This window comes from Dipteris shenzhenensis, chromosome 20 (genome assembly GCF_047967505.1).
Source record: "Dipteris shenzhenensis isolate YYH24624 ecotype China chromosome 20, Dip_SZ_1.0, whole genome shotgun sequence".
In the NCBI taxonomy this organism is placed as follows: domain Eukaryota; kingdom Viridiplantae; phylum Streptophyta; class Polypodiopsida; order Gleicheniales; family Dipteridaceae; genus Dipteris; species Dipteris shenzhenensis.
In genome coordinates, this window is record NC_141615.1 from 10,225,938 (window position 1) to 10,252,387 (window position 26,450).

General features: G+C 41.8%; 1 protein-coding gene across 1 annotated transcript; it reads right to left on the minus strand.

The window, feature by feature from the left end:
- Nucleotides 1–740: 740 nt before the first annotated feature.
- LOC147889253 (mitochondrial import receptor subunit TOM40-1-like) lies at nucleotides 741–17,197 on the minus strand. Its single transcript, XM_087391700.1, has 11 exons — nucleotides 16,204–17,197; nucleotides 15,875–15,956; nucleotides 15,660–15,759; nucleotides 15,455–15,550; nucleotides 11,174–11,224; nucleotides 10,989–11,054; nucleotides 3,875–3,976; nucleotides 3,663–3,731; nucleotides 3,414–3,497; nucleotides 2,982–3,077; nucleotides 741–1,375 (listed from the first exon to the last, which is right to left on the minus strand). Exons 1-11 carry the CDS (start codon nucleotides 16,403–16,405, stop codon nucleotides 1,316–1,318), a joined length of 1,008 nt encoding a protein of 335 aa, XP_087247826.1. The 5' UTR covers nucleotides 16,406–17,197; the 3' UTR covers nucleotides 741–1,315.
- Between the last annotated feature and the right edge of the window lie 9,253 nt (nucleotides 17,198–26,450).

The following is a 26,450-nucleotide window of genomic DNA, read 5'->3' on the forward strand; positions in this document are numbered from 1 at the left end:
GCACCTTCCAAGTATGTGCACGAGTGAGATATATGAATTAGATGTAAGGTGATTACTCTTTTGTTTCATAATGCAAAATCTTGAAATTCAAAGAGATTGTTGTTAAATGGTCATTAACTACATTGTGTACAACAAGACTACCAACCACACATGTAAGAAAATGTGATCACACTCTTTGTTGAAAGCCATTAAGAAGAAGCCGAAGAAGCCAGAAGCAACTACAAGGATTTAGAAGCACCCCAAAGTCACAACTCAACTTTGGCTTATATTTTAAAAAATGATGACATGAACTTACAGAGAGAATGATAATTATTGGACTAAACATCAGTAAATCTAATTCCAGTGATATTCCTTTTGTGGTCTCCTTTTGTTTTTCAGTTCTTTAACTTCAACAACAAAGCTGTAAATATCGTGTGCAAGTTGTAAGCTTATTTTGTGTCCAAGAACATAGCACGGAAGTTCAAGGCTTTCCACTAACAAAACACCCCCCAGATTAAGAGTACTTGGTTCACCGGGGCATTCTATATCCACATTTGGGGTGGCTGCCAAGTTCTTCATGGACTTTCTTTACTCTCTTCTTGTCTTTTTACTCGGTCCTTCTTGAACTCTAGATTTATCTTGAGAAAGAGGTCTAGTCCTGTCATTGCTGGAATGAACTTACCTACAGCTGATTCTTATCTGCCTAACCAATTAATGTTGGAGAATCAGCTTATGGACTCATTTAAAACCCACCAAAATGCTGAAAAGGAAAGGAGAAACAAAATGGTTTTTATTATCGCTTGATCTTTGGCCAGAAAACAAAACTCTGCACTAATGTATGTAACTCTTTCCATGCTCCATATTGATAACCTGCAAAAGTATTTTCTCCATCGCATGAGGTGATCTTCAGTTGATTTGTCTTTCAAAAGCTTCAGATCATGCGATGAAAAGGACAGCCATTAAGGACGCTTCTGCAGATCAAATTTTCAAGATGGTACTGAGTAGCCCAATGCATTCCAGGACCAGAAGGCAGCCCCACGTATTACTGGGACATAGGAAAAATTATTACTCCCATGTCCAAGGGATATGAATATCGTGCTCCTGTCTCACAAGAATCTCTTTAAAAAATGTTTCTCCAGCTGGCATGAATTTCACATGTCTAAATGCTTCTGCAGGCATTATCATGGTGCCAGGTGAAAAAAGAATCAAAATTTCACAGCACATTAAACAATGCAAAAGCACTAGCACCGATTTGAAAAAGTGGCATATGAAACAGTATGCCATCTTCTGGCTTCATGCTACTCTGAACAAAACTGTTTTCAGCAAAGAGCCAACTTCAAAGCTCCCCGACAGTCATCCCAAAACCAAACTTGTAGTCTTTTTTCCAATGATCAATCTGCCCAAACAGATCAGATAGATACATCGTCATAAGACTATAATATAATATATCCAGCCTTGAAATCAGGGGGCAAATGTTTATGAAGGGTAAGCAACGAAGTTAAGAACACAGAAGGAAAAGAAAGCAAAAGAAAGAGAGGGAGCATCATAGAACAATACATGAAACAACAGTAAAGTAAACTACTTACTTAGTAAAGCTACTCTTATGTTCAAATCAATACTTGTGAGGCCTTAGCTCACTTTATTTTGTTTCTATGTGTTGTTATCACATATATGGTATTATTATCGTCAGAATATATTCATATTGGCCCTTTTTGAAAAGGCAAATATGTATGGGAAAACAATTCATTTTGGGAAAAATCTGCACGAGAGTGTTATAGACTTTCCAGCAGGCTAATAGTTCTGATACAGTGTAATTGACATGGTTCAATCATTTGGATGGAGAAATTATGGTCTGAAGATCATGGAAAAGCACTTCGGACTGTTTTTTTTGCTTGGATGTCAATGTCGAATTCTAAACGCAGATTTAAGCCTAAAATGGTGGGTTTTGGGGCAAAGAGATGGAGACCAAAATTGTAAGCAATCGAGAGATAGTTAAAAGTTGTCTTATTAATTCTTTACAGTTTTTTGGGAGATACAGGGCTCCCAGATTTTTGAAGAAGAGAGCTCTCTATGCGCATGGATTTCAACGCAAATTGAAAGAGTCAGATTGAAGAGCCAGATTGAGATTGAGATCAAGGTTCCAGGTGCATATTTTGAGATCGAGATCGATATTGAGACAGAGACTTCTTTCTACCTCCTGTGATTGAGACTGAGAAGGTAGAGCATGGGGATGGAGGGGCAGTACATTTCTCTTCCTACGAGAATTGTTTCCTTTATAAAGGATTGATTTTGGAATAAAGAAACTCCACTCTTTTCCAAATTTTGAATTGTTATTTTATCAAAATCTCAACTTCCATAACTGGGCGCCTCACAATACCCAAGCATAAGCTGTCATCTGGTTTCAAAGATTCAGAGATCACTTGCATGAGCCAGGTGCTTACTAATTAGTTAAATCAAAAGGGGAAAAGATACACAGAGGGAAGAGAGAGACAACACGACCTAAGACCAGACTGACTTCCAAAAGCAATACAGATTGGCACCCTAGTTCGCAAAGCAGCTACAGCATAGCTAGGTGGACAATAGCTTGAGAACTTCTTGTTAGACAATAGCTCCCTGACACAATTGTCTACAAGTGGGGTTTGACTACTGTAACAACATTAAGGATCTCAAATCCTTGGATCCCAATTGCAATGAAGGGACTTCCATACTGTTTGGCACCAGTGACCACAGGCAAAATCCATCCCAACACCAACGAACCCAAAGACTAGAAAGAAACTGGCCTTTCCCCTATTATTTGTTAATTTTGCATCTGATGACCCTGAACATACGGACAGCCGAATTTCCAAAGATGAAACACTACAATGCAGAACAGAGCAGGCTTTCTTTCTTTCTTGGATTATCGCCCTTTTGAGAAGTAAAATTCACAGATCAAACTCAGTATTCTGTAGCTATTTATCAGTTTAGAAATTAGGAATATAAGCCAGTTTCTAAATGCCACCAACCTCAGCAGATAAGATGAAGTTAACTCCCAAATTCAACCTTTCTTCCAAAAAAGCTGCCACACATCCATTGCTGTCGATCCGGCCCCTTAAGCGAGCCTGCAAAATCACTATCAATCAGCTTTTGATGTTTCAGAGAGGTCACTAGAGACAAATGCGGTAGACAGCAGTTCTCTTAGTCCCCGGCTAGATTGAAATGCAGCTTTTACATGGTTAAGTACAATAGGAAAGCAAAAGTTGAATTGCACAGCAGAGGGCACATGCAACAAAAATTGGTTTTCTTCCTAAGGGTTTCGCACAGGTTGCATGCATATATGGAAACTGCAAACGTCAAAGAAGAACTCCAAAAATTTCCAAAACCAACATCAACAGGGAGGATGTCCCCACAAGCATTATACACACAAATGGTACAAATGACAAATGAGTATGACTTACTTGGCGAAACAGATAATCATAGCCAACAGTAGAGGTTGCTTCCCTTGTTGAATGATTATACAGAAAATCTGATGCGAGACTGACCTGAGGAAAAATCCAAATAATACAGAAAGATAGATGTTAGCTTCCCTGGTTGAATGATTATACAGAAATTCTGATGCGAGACTGGCCTGAAAAAAATCCAAATAGTCCAGATACACTTCATGTTTGCTCTGACATCTTAAACATGTATTGCTAGTTCATACTTACTTTCTCAGACATTCTTTGTACGTAAGTCATCGAAACCAAGCCTGTGCTAGCAACCTGACAAGTAGCAACCTGCCATTTAACAACAAAATTTTGTCAAGCTCATAAATGCAAAATCTTTAACCTTTGATTCATATTCAAGGTCACAGATAAGTTCCCAAATAATAACAGTGACCTAAAATTAATTCAGACAACAAGAAGGGGCTAGTAGTCACCGTCTTGTCTGTATTGTATCTTGCTGCAATCCCAATACCCGATTTTCTTTGGTGACCGAGCCAAAAGACTTCTCCTCCAAGGACAACATGAGGTGCTACACTCTGCATAGACAAAAATATATTCAAAAGTGTGGACTTGCAATAATAATGAATTTAGCGTTTAAAAAAGAGAGCCTCCAAGCAATATTCGCATCAGCAAGCATTCAAGATGTGTACACCTTTGTATTCTATAATTCAGATAGACCACTAAGCAGAGAAACCTCAAACAATATTCTTGCAATATGTGCCTCTGCAACTCAGACGACAGTACTTGCTATTGTATACATACGTAGATTAGTCCAGGAACATGCCCAAATTCATCCTCTAAAAACACAACATAGTGCAGTTTCAATCTCATGATAGTCACTCATAAGGTTGAAAACCATAAACTCCATCATGCATAGCAGGGACTAGCTACTATGACATCCCCACTGACGTCATCAGCGCCCAACAGTGGGTGTAAACCATAGTAAAAACATATGCTCTCACACATACAAATCCACACACCCACACATACTTGAGCATCCATTTATACAAAGTCTTCGTACTAGGTTTCTATCGGCACTCCGGAGGTGAAGGGCAGACTCAACCATGACGAAGGCTAGCACTAAAGGAGAAGGCTATTGTATACTTATAATAATAAAAATAGTGTTGAAAAAGAGTGCCTGCGAGCCTTCAGTTGTGTGCTTACAATCCACAGCATAATTCTTGCAAGCGTGCCCTTTGCAAACTCAGGCAAAATTATGTAATGGTGTGTACTTGAAGTAATAATAAACACAATAAATAAAAAGAATGCCTGCAAGTTGTCTCAGTATGAGTAAGCCTTCAGGGAAAGCAATCCACAACGATAATTGCAAAATGGCTTTTAGAAAACGCCTGCAAGTCATTAAGATACCACACAATCTGCTGTAAAATCGAGATAGAGACCACTAAGAAGAGAACATCTCTCTCTCTCTCTCTCTCTCTCTCTCTCTCTCTCTCTCTCTCTGTGTACATGCGTGCGTGCGCATGCGTGTCTGGACAGTCTGTGTGTGTCTGTCTGTACAGTCTAGAGGTTGAGATTGAGGTCAAGGCCAAGATCTAGGTCTACCCCCACCTTTTCCCTTGTATTTCCTTTTCACCATAATACATCTAGTTTCTTCTCTGTTGTGCCTCTCTTCTTTTTTCTTCTGCTCCACTGTATTTTTCTTTCTGCCCAAATACATCATCTAGTTTTATTAATTTTTCTTCCATGTTGTGCCCCTCCTCTTTTAGTGCCAGAGTCACAACACGAAAGCCCTGACCTGGTCACCGTTTGTGATATCAACAAGGACAAGTATGAGTGTTTTGTTACCTAAGGAAGGTGACATCATGCTAACCAGATCCGTTGGTTGGTCTAAGTAAGATAATGGCATCTCTTATCCATTTTATCATCTCTCGTACTTCTCCTACTAAAGCTAGATCTTTCACTGAGCTTACCCCTGACATGAAATCTGCCAAAATCTCTCCACCAGATGTTCACAAGTTTGCCCTGTTATAGCTTAAGGGTCATTGGCACATGTGGCTGTAAATATTGCTGATGATCCTCTTTGCTCTGATAAACAGGTTGATGTGTTTTGTTGGACTGGTTACATGTACATCCACTATGGTTATTTCCTATAGAGATAGAAACAACCTTGTTTTGGAATGGGTGTGAAGTCTTCTCGTAATCCTAGTTCAGTAGACACTAGACATTTCATCATATTGGCCTCATTCAAGCTAGCTTAAATCATGAAATTGGTGCATACTATTGTCTACCCAGATTTTAAAATGTCCCTTACAGATCCTCACTTTGCCAGCGCTCTACGTTTGCATGTAAAAGTCCATGGTTTCTCTATGAAGGCTAGAACCGAATATTCTGCCATAGATGTTAGATCAATTCTACATTTAGCTTCTTCTATTAATTCTCCACCCAAGCATGCCCATAACAAAGAGGGGTGCATTCTCTGTGGTCATGTAATGCTGAACCAGTCAAGTTCGATGCCATTGAGATGCCTACAAGATAGAAAAATTGACTATCAACCTATTCTTGGTGCATCTCATCTAGTTCGGATTCCTCATAGGAAAGTCCCTCTAAATCTTTAAGATTTTTTAATAAGCAACAACTTGCAACAGTTCGTCTGATTGAAATTTCCTTCCACAGTGTAGTTTCTAAGGCCGAGCAAGATTCAAAAGGTACAGCTACCCAAAAATGGATGGATGCATCTTCTATAGCTGCTTCCACAGGAACTTTGTCTAATGCTGCTTCTCAATTTGCTTGCAAGAATGTTGTTTATTATATTCCTCATACTTAGTTGATACTCCCAATTTCCGCATGCTTCCAATAAGAGCTGATGCTTGGCCTTACACTTAATACAATACTAGTAGCTACTTTCATTGGAGCTTTGTCTAATCTTGCTTTTTAGTTTGTTTGTAGGGATGCTTCCAAAGAAACTGATACCTAGCTTAACACTAAAGGCTTTCAATACATTTCAGCTCTAGAAAAATCTAGGATTGTTTGTCTCATATGCTATGACTTTATCTACTATTTGGATCGCCATAATGTGGAAATGTAGCTGTGATGCTGCCAAAATTTGCACATAGACCCTCAGGAGATCCTCGAGCCCTCTATCGCCAACTCTTTCAGTCAAAGGAGGCCTCGCCCACCACTCTTCTGGCTAGAGAGGCGGGATGGGAGCAGGTTCCCTCAGTTGTTTCGTAGAGTCTTAGCAAACGCTTGGAGGCGCCCTTCATTGATGAGGAGCTTTGGAAGGCCTTACAGGCTATTCCAGCCAATAAGTGCTCGGGAGAGCACGGCCAGACCCCGACCTTTTTTCGATGCTTCTGGGAGTATATCTCCAGCTCGCTCAGGTTAGGCTGCCAAGAGTTTTTCGACTCTGGATCCCTTCCACCCTTCCTAGAGCAGAGGTTGGGTCTACCTAATTTTGAAGGGGGGAGATAGGTCTGATATTTATCAGTTGAGGCTGATCACCCTTCTTGACACGGCGTACAAAATCTTGGCCAAGGTCTTGAGCCTGCGTCTGAGACCCCATTTACCAGACATCATTCATGAGACGCAGACCGGTTTTGTTCGGAGCGTAGCATCCTCAATAATATCTTCACTTTCCGAAGAGGCAATGGGCTTGTCCAAGACGGAGTCGTAGCCTCTAGCCATTCTTCTTCTTGATTTTGAGAAGGCATATGATAGGGTGGAGTGGTCCTTCGTGGAGGGTACTGTGCAGAGACTCGGCTTCTTGGAGAGATGGATAGAGGGGTTTCAGCTCTGTACGCGGGCGGCTCCAGCTAAGCAATTATTGGGGGCCACACTACAGAGGCTTTTCCTCTTTCCCGTTCAGTACGGCAGGGCTATCCTTTGGCCCCTATCTATTCCTCTTTGTAGCAGAGGCCTTAGGTTACTTTCTACACTCTTAGGCCCTTGGCCTTTCGGGGATGAGGCTTTCAATCCGACAGGAGGAGGAGCTCCTAGACTCCGAGTTTGCAGATGACAATGCACTCTGTGGACGGCTCAACATCCAGTCTAGAGAGGGTCAAAGGAGCCATGTCCATTTATTGTGAGGCTTGCATAAATTGGACTAAATCTGTTGGTTTCTTCCCAAGTCCGGAGGAGATCAAGGAGGTTCAAGATTGGGGAGCTGATTTTGGCTTTCGGTGGATCTCGAGAGGGGAGATGGCGAGGTACCTAGGCTGCCACGTTGGCATAGACATCTTGGCAGAGTAGGAATTCAGCCTAGTCCTAGAGAGTGTTCGGTGTAAGCTATTGTATTGGAGCTCCGCCAAACTGTCGCTTGCTGGTCGAGCGTTAGTGGTTAACCAGGTACTCCTTGCACAGCCTGGTACATTGCCTCTTCTTGGTGTTTCCACCAGAGTTGCATGGGGCAACTAAGACGCTTGGTGCGAAACTTTCTATGGTCAGGATCGGATAGAACGTGCAACACCAGAGCCAAGGTGGCTTGGCAAATAGTGATTTTGCCCTAGGCGTAGGGTGGACTAGGCATTATTGATCCGAAGATGCAGAGCAGAGCCCTTTTGGGCAAACTGATATTGAGAGGCCTCGCTCCAGGAGCCGAACCCTGGAAGCTCCTCCTCCAACAGGGGCTTCTTGGGAACTCTCCTCAGACAAGAGGCCAGTGGACTCTCCTCACACAAGAGGCCAGTGGCACCAGTCCTACAGGTAGATCTTCTCCGAGGCTCCTTTGACAAGGAAGGGTTCTCCATTGATGAGGAATCTTTTAGGCCGTCATGTGAGGAGTTTGAGAGACAGCCGCTCATATGGCACTCGGAGTCACATTGGATGGGCACAGTGGGAATGGTGGAGATTGAGCGACAATCTCGGACTCATGGTGGCATGGATTACGAAGTACATGGACACCCCACTGCTGGTCGACAATTCTCGCGGACAAGGGTACCCCTCAACATACGCTTCTTTCGTGAGTCTCTCAAATCCTACCAGTCTCGGTTTTATAGGGTGGGACCTGGAGGCTCGTTGCAGGCTGAGTCGAAGATGGATGAGGAGTCAGAGGTAGACTTGGAGGCTCTGGAGTGGCACAGGGCCACGATAGTAGGCCGCTTGGGTAGGACTTCCCCACCATAGTCTTATCGACCTCGAAGGGATCAGTGTGGTGTTTATGGATTTGGGAGGGCAGACCCTTATGGAACATTCAGTGGGATCCAGGAGAATGGTTCTGGCCAGCCCACATAGGGCAATCGGACTGACTGGAGGTCTCCTTTTCCTACACGACAAGTATAGGGCGTCACCTACAGCTTGAGGCAGCAGTATGGTGCCCCTCGAGGGAATGCCATTGACTAGAGCAAGACGACGAGAGAGAGGCGATTTTCGATTCCGGCCTTTCCTTTGGACAAGCTTGCGCCCACACAAGATCTCCTATTTCTTCTGGCTGATGGGCCCTTCCCAATTGCACCTAGCTAGAGCAGATGCAAGTAGATGGCAGATGCATTGGCTATGTGGACGGAGTTCTTGAGACAATCCTCCATTGCCTGTGGGGTTGCCCGGTTGCACAGCGGATTTGGTTGGCATCCCTCAGGATTGTGGCTAGCACTCAAAAGAGGATGAGGGACTTCACTTGGGGGACGGCAACCTGGCTCACAGAGGGAGGACACACCTTTGCAATCGACCCTATCTCACCGGCATACAGGATACATGGACATCAGATCTTCCGGATTGAGGTTCATGATGCGCTTCAGCCTTCCTATTCACGACCACCACCTATACTGAAAGACAATGCATCTCGCGACAGTTTGCACATTACTACTTGGAACATCTGTCGCTCGATGCAGATGGGTGATGGGAGGCCAACTGGTTTCTCCGACGGCTACCCTAGTAGCCATCAAGCAGGAACTTTGCATGCCATTTGGGAGCTCGGTACTCCAAGTTCGAGAGCAACCGTCAAAAGGCAGGGGCGCTTATGCCAAGTATGGCCGGCTGGAATCTTCTACACTTTCCGCGACATGTATTCACTTGATGTATAGACCACCATCTTGGTTGCTAGCCCTGTTTCGGAATCTCTCTACGCGGTGAGCCATGAGATCCGAAAACAGGTGGCTTTCCTATAGCTGGCAACCTGTTTATTCTTTTGTACTTTCATGGACAGCTCCTTTTGGAAGCTATTTGTATGGTTTCTTCAATTATTAATAGAATTTACCTTTTTCTCAGAAAAAAAATGTTGGAGCTCAATATGCATCTCACTAGTAGAGGAAGTCACAACATATAGAGCACAACCTTAGGTTTACCATAGAAATAATCAAAGATTTAGAAAGATTTTCCGCCATGATAGCAGGAGCAATTTGAGCTAGATGAGGTTCATGGAGAATAAACCAATAGTTCTATAGATATCTCAATGGTGTTAAGGTTGACTCATTAAACATTACTTCAACCCTAGAGAAAGCACCCCTCTTTGTTATGGGTGTGCTTAGTAAAGGGTTAAAGGTACCAATCATTCTAAAATCTAGGCACAATCCTCGAATCCAGGCTTTATTTATAAACCATGGACTGTGTTACATATAGACCTGGAGCAATAGCAACGAAAGGATCCATGAGGGACATTTTAAAATTCAAAGGTAGTGTGCACAAGTTAATCATTTAGCTACCTTGAAATGAGACTAATACGAACATCTTCAAGGTCAAATACCTGTATCTACCAAACTAGTGGCACACAAGCATTTACACCCATTTGAAGCAAAGGCATTTAAGAAGACAATCATAGTAGCTAGTATGACGAGACTACTTATCAAACAAAGGACAAAAGGTAAACAGTAGCTAATCCTTATTTCTAAATTGTTAATCCTCAGAGTGAGAGAGAAATGGTGAATGTACATCACAAGACCTATTCTATCCCAAATCATGTTTACGGTAAGGACCAAGAACAAAGTGGCAACAGAACCCCTTCCACGCAGTTACTGAACTTCAGAATCTTCTCCCACCCTCGTCACGCAGTTATAAAGTTTTCATTTGGGCTTCAGTTTAGCTTGTAGACAACATTACCAGACAAACCAAGTTGTTTGTGGTATTCGCCAGTATAGCATAAAGTTAGAAATTAATATGAAAATAATCCAACCGTAGAGTGGGTGGCACAAACTCAGGCATAGGTCACATGCAGAAAGTGAAGTTCTGAACAGAATAGCTCAGCCTGGTTGACAATGTGATGGAATCCATTGACCAAGAACCCCCCCAAAAAAACCACCACCACAGGTAAGAGCAGCAATGGAAGACTACATAGTAACGGAAGCAAGCAGAATTATTTGCTGTAACTGTTCTTTTTATAAACAGAGGAGACCAGCTTTGGCCTGAACACACAAAGAGTTGCAAAAATACAAACTAGGGGAATTCTCCTGCTTCAGAAGAAACAATATAGAAGTTCTAAAACATATGTCCTTATATCAGCACATGCTTCATACTGGGAATACCAAAGATGGTGAAGTGGAGGAGGGGTTGCCAGGGAGGGAAGGACGAGGGAAAAAGGATTTATTTGGTGCTTTTCTGACACAGAGGAGACCAGAAAGAAAGGGGCAGAGAGAGAGAGAGAGAGAGAGAGAGAGAGACCTGGATATAATTGGCACCATAGAAAGCATTGTTTCCCAACTGGACTTGAGATCGAAAATCCTTTCCCTGCGAGATAACCGTGCACAGAGCTTGAAGAGATTTTTAAACATTAACCCAACCCCCATAAAAATACAATGCACTTGCTTGAAAAGTTTCTGAATCTTCAGCCCGGATCCAAGAGTTACCTTGTAATCAAAGTTGAACATGCCTTGTGAAAAATGTGGTTCGCTGGTTAGCTGCAATCAAAGAAGAAGACTTAACATCAAGATTCAGGCCACAAGACAGGGCCCTCACGGGGTCATCAGATGCCGATCCTGAGGATCAAACTCAACACACCCAACGACGAGAGTCACTCCCATAACCAACAAGTCTGCTCACTAAGAAATAATAATCAACAATATCCATTTCATAAAGTTACAAGAGGGCCAAAAAATACTAATTAACAATATCCATTTCATAAAGTTTCTTCGAATAGCAAGCCTGCACAAGTATGTTACCGAGTCTCCTCAAAATCAAAATTCCTATGCTCAGAGGGGAGGAAGGGGGTTGGAAAGGAGGAAAACGCTGCCTCAATAAACCCAAGTAGAGAGGAAATCCTTCTCCAAAGGCACCACCTGCACTTTGGCAGTCAGAAACTCGAGTGGACAAGGCAGCTTTCTTAGCTCATATAAGGTTACATATACTTTCCCTCCTCTCTAACGAGCATTGGCAGAAATTGGCATGAAAACTATGAACTCTTTTGTTGACCAGAAACATGTTGAGAGCTCAACATTGTGATTTATGAATTCAAGTGCCTCCCATGGCAGCCAGACCAGGCAATCTAGCAGGCTGGAAAGAATTTATGTGCCTTCCCATAAGAAAGTGGATTTCTTTTCAGCCTACCAATTCTGAGGCATTCTATTGTGTTCTACACTAAAAGAGCTTCAAATATGTCTTTACACCTTGAAATTTGGATAACACATGAAAATCGGAACTCGACTTTAGACATCCTTCTGAGTCCCATGATTCCTTTGAAGCATACTGCCATGCAAGATTTGCAAGATTTTAAGTCCTACTTCCTTATTTTTTGCAGTAATAGCCCCACCATTTTTTGGACTTAACTATCACTAAGTTGGCTTCTCTTAAAAATAAGCATGATTTCTCCATAACTATAGAAGCACATTAAATGCTTAGGAAGTGCAACCTCCAATCCACTACACATCACTCCCTGAGGTGTCACAAGCCCCTCAGGAGTTTGCATGATTGTCACCTTGCTGCCCACCTCAAACCCCTGGAAAATTCTAAGGGGCCAGATAGTTGTAGGAGGACAGTCATCCCCTCCACCTTTCTCCTTGCGAACCAAGCAGCCCAGGTCCTTCAAGAAGGGGAGGCCACTGCTCTCTATAACCAGTCCAGCCATCTTTCATGTGCTCCTACCACCTCTAACTCTCTCCTCATGTCAATTTTTTACTTCCTGTTGCATTTCCTCTACATATGCTCTGCATCCCTTGACAAGTTGCAGCAGTTTTGAGGCTGTCTTGCGAAAATTGACTTATTGAAGTGCCATCTACAGCCACCTTTGCAAATGGGTCATCTCTGCTCACCTCCAAGTTAGTACTCTCTAATCTACCCATTTATTGCCAAATGTAGCCAATTCTCTACGTTACTTCTATTGGCACTTGTTTTCTTTTGAAAATTGAAAGAAAACTCTTCCCTTTGGTTCAGCTTAACTCCTAAGTAGCTAACCTCTCATGTGTGTCTGTTTCTGTGGATGTTTAGGGGGCCACCTGTAGGCATGTTATGGAGGGTCCATTCATGCCTAGCTTTTGGGGCATAGCAAAGCCCAATTTATGGGCTAGTATAGGCCCAGGTTCGGCTGACTCAGCCAATCTATATGGTTGAGCTAGCATGGTTGAGGAGCTGGCTAGTTAGCCACCCCATCTAGTTGGCTGTTTGGCACCTTATTTAGTCAGCCTACCTGCTGCCCTTGGGCTACACATAGGACCGCACTATTCATATCCACCGAATGAGAGTGCATATGGGGCAGGAAGGAGGTGGCTTGCACCAACAATGCTTGTGTCCAGGTTTGGCAGCCTACAATTTCAGCAGTGTGCCTTCAATGCTGCTAGAAAGTCGTTTCAATGCTGGAAACTAATTGAAAAATGATATGCAGATCCCGAGCAGATGAACAGGGCAAATCATAGCTAGATATGGGATGAAAGGCTAGTTGGACATATGGTGGCCTAGTTAGATGACATGAGATGACTGGAGGCTAGTATGGAGCTGCACAAATAGGGAAAAGACGATGGTGAGCAAACTCAATCCTCCCATTGTGGGAATACATAACGAGCATGTGAGCTTACGTATACACTGGCTCTATAAATGTGGAAGATATTCTGTAAACACATGCCGAAAAGACTAAGAGAGAGGAGAACCAACCTTGAGCACTAATCAGGTCCAATTGGTACTTCCCACTAAAGATTTATGCTTTCATTTCTATGCTTAACGAATGTACAATGCAGAGCTGAAGAGGAATTACATGAAGAGGGGCTCCTGCAATGACTTCGAAGAGCTGCTATGAGGAATCTATGTACTTCACTAGTTGCCACAAGGTCTCCATTAGCTGCTCCAAGTTTTGAACCAATAAACGGATGGGGGCTCCAAACGTGCATCAACTAGCCTTCTTGAGCTGGCTGCCGTGGCTTACCGCTTCTAGAGAGCTTTGGGCCTGTCAGACGTACATTGGTTTGGGGCTGAATGCCTTAATGATCTTGGGGCTTGATGGTATGTTTTCGACGACTTTGGGTGTGTTAACATTATTAGCCTGGGATCGAATGCTGGTGCCAACACATTAGACCAAGTTCTGGGGTCCTTCACTAATGCCATGTCCTGGAATTGCCAGATTCTATTAAGAAGGAACTATGCTAGGATAGCATTTGCTCGAGCAAAGGTATAAATAGCCATGAGGTTGAGTATCTGTAGCTCACAACTCAAGCTGAGACACATGTTGGAAGAACAGTGACCTTGTATCAATCACCAACCTTGACCACAAGTCATCTAATGCGGAAGATAATCGCTATGACACTATACACCACCTATCTCACTTGACACATGTGCAGACAAGTAGATAGAGAACACTTTATAGATCTGAAGATAACCACAGCCAAAAATTCCATGTGCAGACAAGTAGATAGAGAACACTTTATAGAACTGAAGATAACCACAGCCCAAAATTCCATGTATAGATAAGTAGATCAAGTACAAAAACTGTCCCAACAGTGTACCACTACCTGCTGCAAACTAGCCAAGTATGGTTGAGATTTGTTTTACTCATTGTGACATTCTTGGGCATATTCCTCTACTGTGGGAGTGTTGGCTACAGGAAGCAACGTCCATCTGTTGTTGTAACACCCACTGCTTAAGCACCTTAATGGAGTCTTCAGCTTGGGTGCCACTGACAATTCTTTGCCAGATTCTGTTGCAGATACTACATGCCATTGAACAAAATCAGTTGCTGCTGCAATACAGAAACCCTGGACTAGACGGCTGAGTACTTCCACAGCAGCAAAAGACTCAGGTCTCCTTCAATCTGAGTCAAATATTTGCTTTCCTGACTTCACAAAGACCTAACCATGAAGCTTCGGATTGAAAGCCGAACCATCACCACAGAAGCTACGATTTCCTTCTCAAAGTCATCAGCAAGTGCAGGTGAGTGTATGCCACATTGCAAGTTCACTAACATAAGCAAAACAACTTATTAAAGTAACCCGACATCGATCCTCAGCAATAATGTAACACAATCTGTAAATAAACCATATATTGCCCTGGTTGGGAAGCACCATCCACACTTGCTAGAGACAGTAGGCAATAACAATGTCAATAAGAGGAACTACCAATAGGACTAACAATACATTTGAAAATGTCATCCACATACCATGTCACCGTCATAATATTTCTTCAGCGAATCTAATCCAGACTACTGTGATTGATCCAGAGTGCTACAATTTGACTTCGAGTGATGTGAAATGAGATTCTTTGCTGTGAATTGTGTTCTGCTGCTATGATTGACATCCAATTGTCGAATTGAGGATCCAGGCTGTTCTTTTTACTAGAAGTGATTCAATTTTTGTTGTTCCTTTCAAGGCTGATTACCAATTTGTTTTAAGGTTTCACGGGTGGTATAGATTCATTTGAGGGTTTCTAGGCTAGTTATAGTGGTATCAGAGCTCAGCCTTGCCACTTTCCTTGGTGGCAACGACCCACAGAACTATAAGATTAAGGAGGGACATCGGTGAATTATAGAAGACAGTAGATATGCAGCCTGGAAAAGAGTTTTCAATGCCAAGATCCAGACAAGACCATAATACATAAATGATCTGGATTAATTTCAACACAGATGGAGAGGCAAAAGGTAAACTTTTGTTTAACAAACCTTTATTTCAAAAGGCAAAAGAAACAGACACTGGATATTGAACGAAAGGAATTACCTGTGCATTCATTTTGATTGTAAAGTTGTCTGTGACGTCATACTTAAGCCTTGCACTCATCCTTCCATCGGTTAATATCCGGCCAATAAGCATACACTGAACACGAGTGAGAACATTAAGTAAAAATCACTAATCCGACAACACTAGGCTGTATATTAAAACACACACTGGGGTGCATCTTAAAAATGACAATTAAAGCCCTAACCTTTGGATCAAGGAAATTGGCTCCGAACTCATAATGTGCAGTTGGGACTTTGAATATTTCATTTGTTTGGGAAGGCACTTCAAGGGTTCCCATAAAGACACTGCATACATGAAAGACGTACCGATTCACCATCTGACAGAATTAGAATCATATGATACATATCGTGGCTCTATACAGCCAGAAGCTAAGAGCTATATAGGGTCACAGATACTTGCCTGTGACTCAACGAAAATTTTGGGCTGAGGGGCCTGGTAAAATCAAACCGTAAGCCTTCAAAAAGCTCCGGCTTTAAAGAAACTGTCAAAGAAGTGGTAACAAAGTGAATATTACACATCGCATTAATCCATCGCCTTGCAGATAGTCCGTTCATGTTTTTTACTAGATGTTGTGCCAATAAATAAGTCCTTCCATTCCATACTCTAGCATACACACCATCATTTACAAGAGAAACCACGATCTTAGCCCGAGCGACAACAAACGTAAAGCAAGCAAGGCATCACCCAAAAAAAAGTTACGCCGGACTTTAGAATAGGATGCTACTCACTGAATGCTTCACGCTGGATCTCGTCATAGCCGATAGGGCAAGGAAGATTAAGCCAATCTGTTTTCCCTTGATCCTTGTTCTCCTGATCCTTGCTTTCGTCTTTCACCGGAGCACCAGAGCTTGGTGGAGGCGAAGGGGGAGTCTCGGAGAGAGATGGGAGGGGAGGAGGAGGTGCTGCAGCATGACTTATAGTGCCTCCCATTGAAAGATATCCGAGAGTTCCTTCGAGTTAATAAAAAGCAATTCTGATAGGAGAGCTCCTCGGACTAAGAACCCAACAGCAGGAATGATTTGGGCGACCAGCTAAGCGCACCAGGAAGATGAAGCTCAATGAAAGAGCCCAAAACAAGGCAGCCCAAATGCAGGGCTGCGGGGAAGTTGGAAATGCAGCTGGGGGAGGGGACAAGCAGCTGAGGGGAGAAGAAGGGTTTAAGGTGGATTCGAGGGGAGTAGAAAGTATATAATCGGTAGTAGAGATGGGGATAAGAGACAAAGGCAGGGAGATTATCTATTGGATTGGCAGCAGGGAATCATTCAAGTATGGATGTTCTGCTAGCTAGTCTGTTAATGCGTACACAGAGGAGGCTACTACTGGCAGCAAAACAGACAGAGCAATGAGCTATGTTTCTGTTCGTTGTAAACAGAGCAATCCGAGGGGGCAGAGCAACAACAAACAGAGCAATCAAAGCATCTCAGTGCTGCTGTTGCTGCAGGCAGGAACTAACAAGTTCCAACGCATCAATCAACTATCCTCCTCCTGCTTTCTGTCCATAGGAAAGCAGACATTATTCTCTTCTTCTTCTCTTTCATTAGAAAAGGTCATGATGATGATGATGCTGGAGCCGTTCAAACCTAGCTAGTGGATCTTAGCCGCCACCCTCTCAAAAAGATTGTCGACCGACCCAACCAGTTATTGGCCAACATGGATCCTTTCTTTGCCCTTGCTCCTTTGCTCTCATAAACGTCATTGCGGATTTCACTCGAGCAACTTAGGGTCTTTACATACCAGTCCCTACCCGCCCAAGCCTCTATTTTTAGTCTACCCTCAGGGTAGCCTTAGCAACGATGAGATTTTGGCAAAGCAGAAATTAGGCATTTCTTGAATTTTTGGAAGTGCATTTTTCCTATTGGCTCTTCTTCATTGGACTTGAATGCAGACTTTAAAGTGGTTGACTTTCTCTCTCTCTCTCTCTCTCTTCCCTTCTTTATCTCAAGTCATCTTACACACTATCTCCACCTTCCCCCCCCCCCCCTTCTCTCTCTCTCTCTCTCTCTCTCTCTCTCTCCCCTTTATCTCCTTTTCCTTCACACCATTTTCAGTGGATTCCTTTTTTACTTTTTTGATCTTGGGCAGGCCTTATGAATGATTGAATATCATTCACCTTGTTTCCCTTTTGCCGGGCAAGGATCATTACACACCACCCAAACCCTTACAAAGTATGTGGCAAAGTATTATCAGTTCAAGCCCCACCAACCTTGATGCAATACATGCCTTCAACTATGTAAAACCCCTGCCCATGCTCTTGGCCGTAAGGTCTTGGCTGCCCAACTTTGTCCACCCTCCTTTTTTGGTGGATCCAATAATCTCTTTCAATGTGGCACCATGCCCCTGTAACAAAGGCTTGGTGGGCGGCGACTTGGGCGGTGTGTAAAGGCCCTTAGTATTATGTAGGATGTTAATAAGTTAGAGTGGGCAAAACCTTCAATTAATCACTTTTAGCCTCGCTTATGTTGACCCTTTGTAAAACAAGGTGAATATATTCAAGTGGCATGCCCCTACGTTCAGAGGATTATGGTGACTGGTCATAGGAATGAAGCTTGTAAAGCCTTAGCTAACTCTAGTGCTAAGACGTTTCTCGATAGAGAATTTTTGTCCATAGGCAAAACGATGTAACTACACACTATGTATCTTTTTTCTCTTTTTAATCTTAATAACGGTTGTTATTCCGCAAAAAAAAAGTAGCTTGCCCCTAAAAATGTGGTTGCGAACTTGCGTATATGGGTGAATGGTTGGACCAGTATGTGTAGTTAGTCTCATATGTCTTTGTTAATTCAGATTTTGTCCAAATATGGTCTATCAACGTTCCATGAATTGTTATTGGCGTGTTAATTTTCCCTCTTAAATTTTTATCTCTCATGAATTTGCATATGAAGATATTCCTGATGTTTGTTGGGAGTTGCAGCATTTCGTTTATGGTTTTCAACACTTCCATAGTTTTTGCATTTGGTGACTTGTACACATTGAAGATCGCTAGTACTATTTTCGTTGTAGTTTCGTATGTTGTCATGATGCAATGGATTCCATTTTTATAAAAAATTCTATGGTGAAGGAGGTGTATTGTGTTTTTGTTGCAGGCGGCTAATCCCACATGTCTTGCATCGGACATGTGCTTGAACCCCGGTATGTGGACGTCTGTATGTTCTTGCTCGCGTTTCTTGCAAGAAAAATATTGATGTTGCAAGAATGCTTTCATTATGTATTATGTCTTGCTTGTATTGTTGGAAGGACCTTGTGTTCAAGCTTTGGATTGTTATTGATGTTTCTTTGTCGATGTTGAAATTCCTTTGAATTGTTTCCCATCCGTGTTCTTTGTGCAAACGTTCCATCTCCTTGTAGCAAGATGTTCCTTGTGGTCTTCTTTGGACTTAGAAAAGACAATTATGTCATCGAAGAAGGTACCAGTGAACTGTTTGTAGGGTCAGAAGATGCGATCCATCATCGTATTGAAAGTAGCTGGGGCATTAGTCAATCCAAAAGGCTTGGTCGACTTTAATGTGTTTTGATTCTATTTTATTTAGGAGGTATAATTGATTTGGGTTCTGATTCTTGATAGTGCAATGTATGTGAGCCCATGCACTTTTATTCCTGTGGGATCAAATGCTACCTTATCCATGGGCCTTGAACTCTGTGTTCGCTCTTGATGTTGTTGCTGGCTGTATTAAAAACTGTGTGAGAGTGACTATGTTAAGGTTGTTCTTCCCCACTTGGAACTCTCTTGATATTTGATGTATTGGAGTCCGCTGGTGTGGTGTGTTGTTCCCATATAAGTTTCGTCCATTTTTTGTGGTTTGCGCTCCTATTTTGATGTCATTGAAATGTATCCATATGATCGGTGGTTTCTTGCACATCTCTAGATGCATGAACAATCCATCTGCCCGGTTCACGATATCGTCCTCGATGTCCGGGTTCCCTGATCATATTTCCATGAGCATACCCTTTTTCAAATGTAGTTCCGCATGTAGTCCCGCTGTGGTTTTAGGGTCTTCGGGTATTTTTATCGTCTTATTACAAGTTGTGTTTGGTGTCTTTATTGCTTGGAAATGCTGCACATAGTACTTTGTGGTGGTAATGGGGTCGCTCTGGATTAAATCTCTAATGTTTGATGTTTTGCTATTGTTGGTCGAATTGTCTTCTCCCATGCCAACACATGTACACATTCGACGAGCGATGTCCAAAGCTTTTCTACAGTCGAGAATGTGACAAAGAAAGTTGGTGCACCTAGTTGTCTAATCATCGCAAACAAATTCCTCTTCAATCTGCATTTGTAGTCTAGTGATGTCTTGAGGCAAGTGAAGTCTCTAAACCCTATTTGTGATTGCAATAGCTTTTCCACATTCGTATCTAGAACTACTTCCTTTCCAAGAATACTTCTATCCTTTAGTTTTGCTTTTCGCATGTGTACCCATGTGGAAGATAGAACTTGTTTGACAAGGATTTTCATTGTATTGAAGAACAGATTCTCTATTGGCACTATGGCTGAGATCAGCATTGGCTAGAGTAAGCAAAACATCTATTAACGTTGGTTAGCTCCCATTTTGCAATGTCTTGGTAGGAACTTCTTTCAAGAACATTGCATTCATGTGGATGGCCATAGAATAGTTATGGGAATGCAAGTTCTTCACAATGTTTGTCCTTGAAAATACCTAGTGGCAGAAATCCCTCTGATGGAGCAACATTGGTTGGCCTTGATTCAAACTCAACCTCTTGTTGGTAAGTATATATGCCATGGAGCAAAGTGTCTATGTGAACGGTGTCGTCATCTACTTTTTGGTTGTTTGTTGAATGTGCAATGTCCACATTTGGAACTTGTTCTTGCAGCATGTTTATACAATCCACCCATGCAGTGTTAATGGTGATGTTGTTGGCTTTGTATTGTGGAGTGGTTGAAAGCTCTTGCAATGCTTGCATTGTCAAGTTTGGACGCAACATTTTGCTCATGTGATTATGCTTATGTTCCATTTAAATTCCTCTTAATAGCAACCAAGACCCTAGCACTATCTGTGAGGAACCTGGGGAGAACAATATGTGCTCTCTCTATGTCTGCAAAGATATTTACTATGCTACGGTGCATATCGTATTGTCCATCATATGTCAATTCACATATTTGAGCAAAAGGGATCCTCACATTGATTAGTCTTTGCTTCTATGCTATTTAAAATTGAAACATTGCTTGTTCTCTTTGTGAGTGTCATGTTCTTCTTGCATAATGTCGAGATCTTTAAAGCCCTCAACTGTTTTGCATACAGGGGGCACAGGCATCTTTCAGACATGTCAACCTCCACTACATCAATGTGGATGAGGAATTCCTTTATTCGATTGTTACGGTTTACAAGCTTTAATTTGAAGTACAATGTTCCACAACAGAGGCCCGCATGCTTTGGTGTGTCATTAATGGTGGTTTCCATGTACTTCTCTTGAATTCATTTTCTTTTGTTGACCTTCTTTCTTCTGAGGACACGATCGTGTTCAAGGATGTTCTCCTCATGTGTCTGACTTGTTGAGTGTTCTACGTGCACTGTAACATTGTTGACTGAACTCATTGAGATATTGTCTTCATTCACAATTGAATGTGCTGCAAATTTAGTATATATACTTTTTGTTGAATCGATGTGCTCGTGTACTTAGTGTGAGGGTATTGAGAATGGTAAATCTCTACCATGAGGGAAGGGAAGCTGCCAAGTACTATTTGTAGCTCATCCTCAGTAGCACATGACCAATTGATAGAAGCCCTCTTTTGTTGGCGTTCTTTCTTTTGAGGACGCTGACTTGTTGAGTGTTTTGCGTGCATAGTAACATTGTTGGCTGAACTAATCGAGATAGTGTCTTCATTCACAATTGAATGTGCTGGAAAAGTTAGTCTATATACTTTGTTGAATCGATGTGCTCATGTACTTAGTGTGAGGGTATCGAGAATTGTAAATCTCTATGATCTCCTTTGCGCTACAATGAGGGAAACTACCAAGTAGTCTCTGCAGCTCATCCTCATCAACACGTGACCAACTGATATAAGCCCTCTTCTTCTTTACATGATGGAGTGGTACGATAGTTGGAGAATGGTGCACTCATTTATCAAGAGAACATGTTTTCTTGTAGCGTTGTGAAAACCTACACGCATCGAGATTTTTGCATCTGTTGTGTCAAATTGGATGACATTGAACGAGTCATTAAAAAGAATAGCAACGACAGTCAATGTTTGTTGAAGTAGTGCCATAGACGTCGAATAGTTTCAAAGCTGCGTGGTAGCTTCAGAATGTGTCAATGGTAGACCATGTCCACTACCTCTTGCTAACTTGTGGCAAGTGGTCAATGTTGCACCCACATTATCTAGAAAGGCTATGTATAATGTTTGTAATAAGCCACTCTAGGTGAAGGTACATTAAAATTATAGCAAACACAAAATAACATCTGTGTTTGCAGGATACCGACCTTCAAATTCCTCAAACTTGGAGTAGTCGTACTCTTTCAAGGCAACATTCATCGTATCCATGCAGGAACATTAAAGAACAAAAATTACTATGTTTTCAGTGAAGGAAACATTCCACTTTCTAGGAATACCATGATGAAATGATATTTGAGTAGAAGGTTCGCTACTTCAACGTAGAAAAGTTAGAGTGACATCAAAATTTGAAAGTGCATACTTCATATATGAAATTGTAGAACTACATTTTGACACTATGAAAAATTAATGACAATAACAATTGAGTTCCATATATTCCATCAGAATCTCCAACACAAGAATTCTAGTGATGGCCAAATGTAACCAATATTTCAACGTGTGAACATCTGAAAATCATGTTAAGAACATTAAAGTTTCTAAATTAGGTCTATAACTACCATTTTTTGTTACATTTCACAGCAAGAAATGGCAGAATAGAAGCATTGTTCATTCAATTATTTAGCATGTACTGCAAGTTGAGTTGCACGGACAATACAGAGCTATAAACAGATTTTGATTACGATGAAGGAAACATTGAACTTTGTACAAATTGTGATGATTTTGGTACTATAGAATGAGTTTGTAAGAGGGTAAAGAACAATAAATTTATTTTGATTTTTGTGAAGGGACCATTCAACTTTGTAAGAATACCATGATGATAAAATCAAAGAAACCCAAGCAATTTTTTGCACGCATGTACGACACATTTCTTAAAGTATACATTACAATGCCATCATCATGATACTTCTGCGTAAGATGTGCAAGCACATATTTCCTTTCTCCCACGAAGTGAAGCTGTCACAACAAAATATGATTTCAACGACTGTCAATATGTGACTTGTATATGATTACTGAAAGAGGTTGTTAGAGAAACAATTTACTTACAACAAAATGGTCTTCGACGAACCTCCATCACTCGCCGCTTTCTTCACAATAGTTGTGCCCTCTATCCTATACAAAGAGTCCAGAACTAAACGGTCTTTGAATTGGTTCACAAAGGAATCAGAGACAACGAGGGTAACAATGTCACAATTCTGGTGGTCTATAAAATCAGCTTTCAAAAACATGGGGTATGCTGGATCTATAGCCTTATATGTGCCATATTTGGCAAGGAGCTTGCCCTCTATTGTAAAACGGTAACAAAGATACTTAGACAGGTTTGCTATGAATAGAAGTGGCAGTGAATTCCCTCGATGTAACTCTTACTAGATGGAATCAAGGCTGTAAAAAATGGTTTGCTATTATAGGCAATGGGGGTTGGTTCTCAAGTCTTTCAGTTCCGAGGGGCATTGAATGAATGTCATGTATGCTTGAACTCCTGTTGGGGAAAATTTGATGGTACGGTAAGGATACACAATCAATTATATAATACTAGATTTCATCGACAACAAAAGCAAAAATCAAAATGAATTGAAGAGAAGCACAAAGGCACTAAACATGATCACCTTCAGCATAGGCCTCTTGCATAGCAAGATGTAATGCTTTATGAATTGAACGCGCTGGAGAAGCCTTCCTTATCCCAGCAGTGTTGACTACTTCAAGGCCTTCTTCTTGTTTTCCAAGTGGACTAATAGTTACTGCTGAATTCCCAATTACATGTGAGGACACAGGTCCATTTTTTTGCAAGATACACCTATTGGAGGAACCTGTCTCTGCAAAACACACGACACAAGGTCTCATGTAAGGTGCAATAAAAAACATTGAGGAAACATTGACAATAAGAACAACTTTGTGTGGGAAATGGACTGTGCAGAGCATTTCAATACATCTTGTACAATTGAAACTTCATGTTAGTTGTAGGTATTAGCCTAACAGATAGAAAACAAGTGACCAAAACTATGATGCCAATTTAAAGTGGGAACTACAATCACCCAAAGTTGGCCGACCACATTCATGGAATAAATACCATAAGGCCCTAGATTCAAATGCTAACTATAGGCATGAGATTGTGTAGTGCAACCATCCATTGCCTTGCTACTACACAGAGGAGTGACCTCTATGACATACACAACCAATAGATGCCAGAGACAGACATATAACACTCACGGTCAACCATCAGCAGTAGCAATATTTGATGACCAATAGTGATACGTACCCTTCAAGACAATGTCCAACTTTTCTGCTTCTCCCTAAGAATCTTCACCAAAGATGTCCCCACTCTTAAATCCATGATCTGAAACATTTTTACCTTTTCTTGACTCAGGGATGATTATATCACTTGACATAGACAAATGGAAGTAGAAACATCAACAACACTAGAACATACCAAAACACACAACACACTCTAACATAAAAGGTCGGAGATAATAGAAGGCTATGCTCAAAAGCAAAGCATCCTTCGTCATTAGATTCGGTGGTGCTTTTCCCAAATTTATGCTCGAGCTTTGTTGTATGCATATTCACATAGATCACAGGAAGCACAATCAAAAGTTGAAGGAAGGAAATAAAGAAGAAAAGAGACCTCATCCACCTCTTTGGAAATCACACATCTCAGTGTCCATAGACTCCCCTGAAAATTCATGTTTGCTAATGTCTTCCATCGTCCTTCGCTAAGGATGAGGCGATTGAGCCGAGGAAGTACACAACCGCACATACAATCTAACTAGCAAACGGGCAATGTATGATGGATGGATTGTCCAATGATCATGATTATATAAGTTCCAAGATGAGAGGCAAGAATGGGTCAAGTACAAAACCATGGCGAATCGGTACACTAAGCAATCAAATATCTCACAATTACAACCTAATCAAAGGGCCGACTCCCTCCCCAATCACTACATGCATTATCTACTTTGTCCTTGGCCCATAAATAGAGACAGAAGGTCGTTCAAGATTACGAAGGTCCCCAACAAACACATCCACTGTCAATCACGCTAATGCACATATTGCACTTGCTTCTCCTGCATGCAAAACAGAATAGCAACACATGAGCACAGAGCACAACCTCTGATTATGGGGTCCCAATGAAACACGCTTCTGAGGAGCTCCCATGAATTGCACCCCCAGGTATGCAGCCACAATCATTCACCACAGATTACTGGCAACCATACGTAGGTGTGTCCCCAAAAATAAGCCAAACAACAAAGCCACCAATGAGGCACGTAAGCACATATGCTCCTACAAATGGAGCACACACCCAACCCACAAGTGCAAAGATCAAGCGTCCACAGAGAATGGAATGCAAACATGATGAAGACATGAAGAAGACGGGGGGAAGATGCGCAGAAGATGGGAAGGTGTCCTCTTAATAATTGCATGCTTCCCAAATGTGGACATTGACCAATGGAGACGCTGCATGTAAATTTTATAGCAGAACGAACTTAAAATAAGTATTTTTCATTTCTCCAAAGGAAAAACAATTACAATGATTGAGCAATGACCTAACCCAATAGGGGCAAACCAAAAAAGGGGGAATTGGAGAGAAAACATGGAAAGGAGCCTTACACACCGTTGCAAACAAAGGGGTGTGGTGGGGAGAGTATATAATGCTTCCCTAGCCCTATTCTCCATTTTTTTTTGGGAGGGAAGATTGGCTACCGAGCTCTTCTCCTGCTCTTGTGCTCTCATCATCTTCAAGTCATCATTGCCTTTACTGAATGATCAGTCGTTGCCTAGTTCTTTTTTGCCAAAAATGTGTCTGTTTAGCGTTGTGTGAATGGGTGGTGGATGAACACGCTCCCAATACCAAAATCCTAGTGCCCTCATACTAGGCGCAACTTGGGTGGGCAGTGCTAGTGTGTAACCACCTTGAGCACCCGTGTGGCAACTTGTGCTACTCATGGCATCAAACCCTTGAAGGGTCAAGGTCAAGGTAACCATTGCTTGCTTGCGTAATGTGAGGAAAGGTGGAAACCTTCCAAATGCAAAACCTAGAAGTTTTCGATAAATTAGATGCCTTAACATAGAACAGTAGGTTGCCATCCTCCACTTTTAGTCAATCTATTAGCAAAGCCAATAGCAGATTCATGTCAAAAACATCCATTTCGGGTATTGGAGCATACGATATTATTCATTTTGGGTATTCGAGAATACTAGCATATTCACTATACTGAATTATGGTTTTTGTAATACATGTCCATCATTCATACACATTGTATCTTGCAGGTGTACAATGAGTGAGGTTTTTTCACAAATGATGTGTAATGGAAAGAAAGCTTTGTCTAAATAGCATGTATTTTAGCCTACCTTGGGGAGTAGGGCTTGGTATTGGTTATATCTCTCAAAAGAGAAAAGTATTTTTGTCTAATTTTTGTGTTTTTGCATATTTTTGTGTGGACAAACCTGGCATTATGAGGTGCTCCTGCCAGGGTCCCAAATAGTGCTTTTGTTAACCTCGCCAATCTAGAAGGTTCCAGCGCTTGCCTTTGTCCTAAGACATTTGAGGCTCAAAACCCGGATGGCAAGGTCCGATCTTGAGCCATTTGGGTCTCAAAACCCATATGGCCCATAACTGTACTCCATGGCTGCAGCCATTAAAGTAAATCATGAAGCCTAATCACCTCCAATCACTAATTACCATTCATTTTGTGG